Raw genomic sequence first — 8780 nt, 5'->3', positions numbered from 1 at the left:
TATGGCCGCCATATAGACATCTGCGCAAATGCAAACATTGATTTTCTGAATCCTTATACAATAACCTTTCCAAAAATGTATAGTTTTGCAAATCCCCAAAAAAATCCCACAAAATTATATAGTCAACCTGACTAAGAAAAATCCCACAAAATTATATAGTCAACCTGACTAAGTGCTAAGGACAGGCTTAGCATAAGTGTGTCTGAAATTAATAAATTAATATGATGATGCATCCTGGCTAGTATCCCTACTATTTCCTTAAACCCTTCTGTTTATCTGTCAGAACAGTATCGTCCATGTCTGAGGTCTTTATGTACATGTTAAAGCAGAGTAAAACATTGTACTCAGTAGCCAACACCTTGCCTATCTTCACTAGAACTCCTGATAGATAAATCCGGTGCCGGTAATTCCTTCCTAAATTGCAGAAACAGGGATTTTATAGACACAGCTTTACGGAAATTGAATTACCTCAGTAAGCTGAGGGCTACTAGAATATGGGTAAATGTGCAGAGTGAGATGAAGATCCTTTTTGATCACGAGACACTTGGATAATGTCAAGCCTCGTCTGAAAACTGTTAGGTTTTTCTTTTAGCCTAGTAGTGTGTTCTGAGGGGTGATTTAGGACTTGTAATTTCTTCAGAAAAAGGGCAGATCACATTGCTGCTAAAACCAAAATTATCACATTGTCTTATATGAAGTTAATGGGAATTGGTTTGCTTGAAAAGATTTGCTTTACAGGCAGCTGCCGAAAGCTAAGTTGGAATTTGTCGTCCTGTTGATTGCTGTTCATTGTATTGTGGGAAGGTTAAGAATATACCTGGTGGGCAGGTTTAACAGTTGCAGCTCTTACCAGCACAAGAATTAAACTAAGCACATCCCCTCAAGATGCTCCATAAAAAAAGTGTGGTCAAATGAAAAGCTCAACTAATGTCAATCGACTATGCTTTCAGTTACAGGATTATTCCCATGCAAACTATATTACAGTTTTAACGACATTTCACAGGAGTGCCTGGGAAATAATGCTGCTTTTATTAAAGTTGAGAACACTTTAGGCCAAGTACTGGTGAGGTAGTGACATAACCATTTAGTATTTTTTTTAAAAAATAACATTTTGTCATATTTACTGAAACTGTCCTGGATCCACACAGCAGTACATCAGGCAAATAATCTGTGAGGGGTAATAAAAAGATGATCCAGTGCCTCCTTGAAGCACTTCTAAAGGCCTGAAACACACAAACAAATACAACCAATCACAACTGAGGAATCTAATACCGCTTTCAATCATGTCAATCAGTGCTCGTGAACTGCTTTTTGCTCCAGGCGGTGGGCGGTGTGTGGTGCTCCTTTCGGCTGTTTCCAACATGGCAGCCCAGTCACAAACTTTATCATTTTACAGCTACAGTACAGTAAAATATGTTTCTGAAAACATAAGGTGAGAAATGGGCAAAGCAGTAACAGAATCTTAATTCATATTTGATCAGCGCTGCCTAATTTGACCCCAGTTCACGAGCAGTGATTGACATGATTGACAGCTGTGTTGGAGACTCCACTGCTCTGATTGGTTCTTTTCTAACAGCCGGGGTAGATTTGACCAAATGCCATCACAAGTAAAGGAGGCTGAGGAGCATGATTGATTGTTTTTTTTTCCACATAATTATCTGTCATGTACTACTTTGTTGAAAGTAATGACAGTTTTAGCAAATAAGACGAAGTTGTTAACAACTTACCAACTGTAGCTTTAAACCAGAACGACACCACTCTAATGCAGATAACTGTTAAGCTTATGTTTTTTTCCAGCTTTAGCACTTGTGTCTTTCATTATGTTAGACGTTGCTTCATTATTTTGCGTACAAAATGGACGAGAATTGTGCAGCACCACCATACTTGAGTGCCACATGCTCACCTCACTGTTTTTCTGTCTTCGCTGCAGGTGGACCCTAAATTCCTGAGGAACATGCGCTTTGCCAAGAAGCACAACAGGAAGGGCATGAAGGCAGCAAAGAAGGCAGCAGCTGCAGCCAAACCATAGATGTTCCATAGACTGTGTTTCCATCATCACAATAAAGCTATGCTTTGTTAACAAACCATCAAATTTTTCTCTTTTATTGAATGAATCACTTCATTGGGTGCCTGGGATTCCTCCAAGGTGATGTTGGCGGTCCTAATTATAATCACAGAAGAGGGAATGGAGGGTTAAGGTGCACCATATGACCACAGTATGTCCCTGGTTTGACTTTGGCTGAGGACCCTACATGTATACCCCCTCTTTTTCTCCACTGTCGCATAAAGGCAAACACAATGAATGAATGAATTTAAAGATTTGCACTTCAAAAGAAGTTGGAGTAAGTAGGTTTAGTTCTATGAAATTGTGCTCTTCAAGAAATGAGATGGAACTCAAGTATAAAGTTTGATAAAAGGCCGCTGTCAGATTTGGTTATTGAACATGAAATTAAACTGGTTATCTGAGAGACTTACTGATGTGAGATAGCTGTGAAAGTTTTTACTAAAGAAAACTTAGTAAAAGTTTTCTTTTACTAAGAAAACATAGTTCTCTTACTGAGGGGTTTGATACATCAAGCTGTCATCACTTGTAACTGTATTCTGCCTACCTGAATCGCCTTAAAACCTGATGTTACATCTCACTGCCCAAATTATTGGAAATATTTATTACGCTGTGTGTGTGTTCTGTTAAAGATTTTTCTAGCTTGAAACTTAATTCAGTTACATAGTTGGGGTACAGATCTGCTAATGAATTATGCACTCTGCTGGTCCCACAAAGGTGTGCACCTTCCTAATCAGCGTTACTGGGTTTGCTTCTCTTCACCTGGATGAAGATGTCAAGACTGGAGAGGAAGAAAGAAAGAGGAGACTAAAACATTGAAAAGTGGAATTTAAAAAAAACGTCCTTGGCAGTGACTTTTTTTTTTTTTAATTAAAAAAAAGAACATAGTATTTTTGCCTATAGTTTTGCGGGGGTTAAAGCTTCACCCTTACATAGTTATTAAAAAAATAGACTAATACATTGAGCACAGTTAAAGTTATTAATACTTTAAGAAAAGTACACGAGCAAAATTTAAACCAAAATTATTGCAAAAGAAACATGAACAAGCACAATTTTATAGTAAAAATACCAACAGGGTCTAGTTGCATGGGGGTTGCATTTAAAACTCATACAGGAAGTAGAGTCAGACATTAAACCACATTGTTAAAAAGACACGATACAGAATAAGACTGAACAATGAGGAAGTAAATAAAAATAGAGCAGTTTCATTATTTATTTTCCTGTAAAAGGTTTTTTGGGAGGAGTTTTTCCTTATCCGCTGTGAGGGCAGGACAGAGGGATGTATGCTGTAAAGCCCTCTGAGGCAAATTGTGATTTGTGATATTGGGCTTTATAAATAAAATAAAATTGAATTGAATAGATAAATTACCAACTGTAATATTATCATTTATTCTTTGTTGAAATAAGTGTCATGAATCCTTATTCCTCCAGGGTTTTTTTTCCTGTCTGATCATCACCACCATTATCACTATCATTACCATTATAATAATGTATGGTAGATACACTTCAGACAAAATAAATACATGAATAAAACAAAACAAAACGGGGATGATTTGCCAGATTTTTAACATATTTACATACATTAACATATTTGAGATTTATTTTCACAGTGACCAGTTTTCCTTAAGATATATATTTCCAAATCTGTCCAAATGTATCAACGTTGCAGGTTCATTACAGCAAAATGTTAAATTTTCATCCAAAGCAGTCACTATTAAATTTAAAAGGGTAAAAAAAATTGTGCAAAATTGTAAAATGAATCTTGCTGGTCTTGTTAGAAATACATAATTTGAAGGGACAAAGCCATGCCATTTAATGTGACATATTTGTTTGTTGTAGAAGGAAAATGTTGTTGTTTATTAGTAGATTTTATATTCTGAATTTCTATTCAGTTAATGAGTGACAGGTTTTATTTTATGACATTTTGATATATATATATTAACTGCCAAAAATAAGCAGGAATGGCCTCAACCACAGATTGATTTATTGTTATTATTATTATTTTTTTTATAAATAACAGCTTCATTAAATCAAACCTTTCAGTTTTGGCAAGTTTTTATTGCTTCATAAATAATCCCGCATTTTATTTTCATGCAATAAATCACTTGACGTTGTGTCGTCACTTCCGCTCACGCTGACTCCAACTTGCATCATTTCTTGTGTCTCTCTCTCGGCAGCCGGGGACAGACAACATGTGAGTATATCCATTCAAACTCAGTTTTCACAACATAAATGTTTCTTTACAGCCACACTTTGCCGCTCCACTGATAGTTAATCTGAGCTTTAAACGCTGCTTCTGACAAACTTTGCTGTCCGTTTAGCAACAAGCTAACTAACTGAAACATTGACTGGCTAGCTTAGCATGCTAGCTAATAACAAGGAGGCGACATTCTTGGGAACTAACCGCTGTGGAAAAGTGACTTACGGGACCTAATTGATTAGTTTGGGCAAAGTTTCTGCTGTTGCGTGTTCAATGTGGAAATAAAACATTAGATTAGACCTGAGTTTGGCATATAAAATGTTTTAAAGGACTGTATGTTCTGTTGACAAATAGCACTGACAGGTTTTGACATGTCAGCTATTAACAAGACCTTAAAGGAGGGTGGGAGACATTAGCTGAGGAGGACTCCTTTTAATATAAACACATAATGTAGGTTTAATTTCCTAACGTGTCCCAAACGTTATGAAACATTATGGGTCAATGAATGGGTGCTCAAAAGTGATTAACACAGTCTTGGTTCAGATGTTTGAGTCAGGGCCAATAATAGATATTTAAATGGCTAATACTTTATTAACTTCACAAACCTAAATGCAAAAATGAAAAATACAACATATACCATGCAATCTTTTTGACACCTATTCTGTGGTGTGTTTCTCTGTCTTCCTGCTTCACAAGTGTATTGTTACATTTTTGTTTTCTGCGTTTTGGCAGACACCATGGTGGAGCCGGTCCCTGAGTCCATCAACTTTCCCTCTGAGGAGGAGAAGATCCTGCAGTTTTGGGGACAGAAGGACTGCTTCCAGGAGTGCCTCAAACAGTCCAAGAACAGGCCCAAGTAAATTCAACTGTTACTTATTTATAGTTAATAATTAACTATGCTAAATGTATTCCCAGACAAGCTGTTGAAGCCTAACAGACGTTTGTAATATTGTGAAATAATCTTTCAATCAAGACACCTGAGATTCAATTTCCTTTGTTTGAAATGTATTTGTTTTGAGATAAAATATAAAACTGAAAACTATCTACAGTTAAGTATTACTCTTTGTCATGTTAGCATGATGTCTTTCAACTCGTTGAGCCAGTCTTTAAAATGTAACGGATGTTAAAATGTGCTTTACATGATTGTTCATTATTTTACAATGATAAATACTTGAGTGGTTTAGAGCAGCAGCATTGTCATCTTGCTCTACTTGTTAATGCTGGCAGCAGTTAAGGATTGCCTTAGTGGATCATCATTCCAGCTGTTGCGCTGCCAAGAAAACAACTTGCATATCCTGGTTAACCAGTTATCGTTAGACTCCATTTTCATAATTTGATCTACGTTAGTATCAGAACTTGTCCATCATATGAAAATGTGTAGTAAGAAACACTGGAGCAGTAAAGTCAGTTTAAAAAGATAATAACAATATTATCATGTGTTAATTTTCACTAAGCACAAAAGCTAGATGTTAAGTAACCAGAAAATTCGGTTTACTTCTATCAAGTTAAGGAACCAAAATAAATGGGAAAAGGGCATAAGGAAAAAAAAGATTGTGAAAATGCATAAAATTGTTAAATCTCTGGTCATATCCCTTAGGTTGAAACTTGCAGGATTTTTACATTATAAATGATTTAGCTTTTTGCCTTTTTAACCAACAAAAGATTGAATATCATGATAAGAGCCCAACTGATATATCAAAACCTGATTTTGGCCCGTCACAGATACATTGGTATCGGCATGTGTCACCAATGAAGTTTACTGTTTCAGTGCACTGATGTCATTTTTAACAGTAAAGTTTATTGTTAAACTGTCAAATTTCTTGCCTCCATTACATATATTTGTCACAATATATCAACCAATATATCAGTGTTGGAATTTGTACTCCCTAATATTGGCATAGGCCCCCAAAATCCAGTATCAGTCGGGCTCTGGTCATGACGACATTTGCTAAACAAAGCAAAACTGCAGTAGTTAAGAGGAACTTTGGTCACAAGAGATTTAACAGGATATTTGCTTAAAGCAGCTGTGCGGAACTTTACGTTTTCGTTGATTATAGTGCCCCCCTTTGGTCGAAGCGGTATGACACCCTCAGCCTGGTGTCGTAAAATCTCGACTGCAACCGGCAATTCTCTAAATAAAAACAAAAATACTTGTCGATTAGGAAAAGGGCCAACTCGGGATCAGTTTTAAAACCTTTCAAATCTCTCAGCTCTCTCCACTTGGTGAATGCCCGACCGAGGTTTACACTCGTTTGGGCTCGAGCCCTATCACTGTCCCGTTTAGCCTTCTTCTTTTCTTCTGTTCTTTCTCTTTTAGATGGTGCTCCTTCTTTATCCGCTATGACATCGAAAGTACAACCAAGTCCTTATAGATACATCTGGTAAAACTGTTATGTGTTAAGCAACGCCCGTTGCGTACCGCTTACTCGAAGAACACTCTCTGTAAACACGGCTCTTCTTCTTCTCTCAATTTATTGGCGGATCGCAAACAACTTCCAGGTGCATACCACCACCTACTGTACAAGAGACTACTCCCTACTACATGTCATTTAGCCTGTTTCTTAAATCCTACTCGTAAACAAGGCTCCCTCTTCTTCTGTGGTTTAATGGCTGCGGGCCGCTGCGGGTGTGCAGACTTACTTCCGCCTCCGGGTGCCATATTCTGGTTTGCTGACTTCCGCTGTGTCCGACCCGAGCCAGGCTACGCTAAATAGCCATATAGAGAAAGGCTTTTTTGTCGCTGTTGGGTTCAAATAAATATGCGGCTCTTCAAGGGGGGGGTGATACGAACTAGGGACAGTTTTATGAACGGTTAAAAGTTCCGCACAGCTGCTTTTAAGACACTATTGAATCACCCTCTCTAAAATGGCCGCAGAATCAACCCAAACCTTGTGACTGTGTCAACATTATCTTGCATGCTTGATTAACAGGAAGTACCTTCCAGGCATCTTGTCTTACAATCACATATCCAGCTTTTTTTTTTGTCAGTGAGAAAATACTGTCAAGCCCAAAGACCAGACTTTTAAAAATATTTTGCTGCTCATTTCCCAACCAGGTACACCTTCTATGATGGCCCCCCTTTTGCCACGGGTCTACCCCACTATGGGCACATCCTGGCCGGTACCATCAAGGACATTGTTACTCGCTTCGCCCACCAGAGCGGCTTCCATGTGGACCGACGCTTTGGCTGGGATTGTCACGGCCTGCCTGTGGTGAGAATCTGTCATCTTGGATATTGTTAAAAACATTTTACTGAAAGTTCTTCATATATGTATAGGTTTATCCTTGGGTTATTTATTTGTGTATTGTTGCTGTGTGTTTTTGTAGGAGTATGAAATCGATAAGACTTTGGGGATCAAAGGGCCTGAGGATGTGGCCAAGATGGGCATTGCCGAGTACAACAAGCAGTGCAGGACCATTGTCATGAGATACTCCAACGAGTGGGAGGTGAGCTTACAGGAAGAATAATATGTGAGAGAACATTGTAACCATACTTAAGAGACCAGTTTGGTTTTTTATTACATGTGGCAATCTAATAAAAACATGTCTTACTTCGAACAGTGCAATGAACCAGCTCTATAACATAGTGAGGCTACACCACATGTGTGATGTGTTTATTTTAAATGGGAGGATTTACATGTGTCTTCACAAGACTGACTTAAAAAGAATGGTTTGTAATGAAGCAGATGTGTTCATATGATCATCATGTTTTTTTTTTTATTTGCTTTGTGTAATGTGCACGTTACTATTTATTCCTAGATTTCAGTGAAGCGAATGGGACGGTGGATTGACTTCAACAACGACTACAAGACTCTGTACCCATGGTTTATGGAGACTGTCTGGTAAGAATGTTAGATTTACCATCATATATATGCACGTTTTGGCTTAAAGATGCATTATTTATATTTTAATTGTATACAAGGAATTAAATGTAGGCCCCTATCTTTTCCACATAATCACTTCATCAACTTCAAAGCGTAAGTTAAGTATTTGTCAACCTAGAACCTATTTTAACCACTTGGGGCAAAGAGACAAGAGGGTAACATGTCATACTCTGAAAACCATGCCCACTGGAGGGGAAATTATCACTGCCAAGATATGCAACCAAAAGCTGAAACGCTAACAATATGCCTGTAGCTAGCTAAAAACATTAGATATCAGCATGCCAAAGGATTATTTTAGCACCTCAGAGAGGAAGAGTTGCATCGATATACTCAGTGTTGTCGCTCTATCTCAGTGTCCCTTCTTCTTATCTTGCTTATCTTGGAGAAACGACTCCACTAAATGGCCAGCAGTGACATACTTTGATATTTACAGCTATTTGATCAAATCACCAGGGGCCTCATTTATAAAGCTTGCTTACGCACAAAACGGGGCTTGAAAGTGGCGTACGCCACTTCCCACGCAAAGGTTGTGATTTATAAAAATAAACTTGGCGGGAGAATGTGCGCACCTGTAAGCAAACTCTGAGTCATGCGTGTGCACATTTTGGAGACACTGGGAAGTGGCAACGCAGAC

At 38.0% G+C, this 8780-nt stretch overlaps 2 protein-coding genes across 2 annotated transcripts in view; both read left to right on the top strand.

Moving 5' to 3' along the window:
- Positions 1-2092, top strand: part of rpl29 (ribosomal protein L29) — a 7620-nt gene extending 5528 nt beyond the window's left edge. The window contains exon 4 of the mRNA XM_050039015.1: positions 1931-2092. Within this exon, the coding sequence (XP_049894972.1) occupies positions 1931-2029 (99 nt within the window). The 3' untranslated portion in view covers positions 2030-2092. The remainder of the gene's footprint in view (positions 1-1930) is intronic.
- A 2091-nt stretch (positions 2093-4183) lies between these two features.
- Positions 4184-8780, top strand: part of iars1 (isoleucyl-tRNA synthetase 1) — an 85705-nt gene continuing 81108 nt past the window's right edge. Inside the window, exons 1-5 of the mRNA XM_050037637.1 lie at positions 4184-4256; positions 4995-5118; positions 7318-7474; positions 7590-7709; positions 8022-8104. Coding sequence (XP_049893594.1) covers positions 5000-5118; positions 7318-7474; positions 7590-7709; positions 8022-8104 — 479 coding nt within the window. The 5' untranslated portion in view covers positions 4184-4256; positions 4995-4999. The remainder of the gene's footprint in view (positions 4257-4994; positions 5119-7317; positions 7475-7589; positions 7710-8021; positions 8105-8780) is intronic.

The sequence above is a fragment of the Epinephelus moara genome, chromosome 24, assembly GCF_006386435.1.
Source record: "Epinephelus moara isolate mb chromosome 24, YSFRI_EMoa_1.0, whole genome shotgun sequence".
Lineage (NCBI taxonomy): Eukaryota > Metazoa > Chordata > Actinopteri > Perciformes > Serranidae > Epinephelus > Epinephelus moara.
The sequence above is the reverse complement of the archived record's forward strand: the minus strand, read 5'-3'. Positions and strand labels throughout refer to the sequence as shown.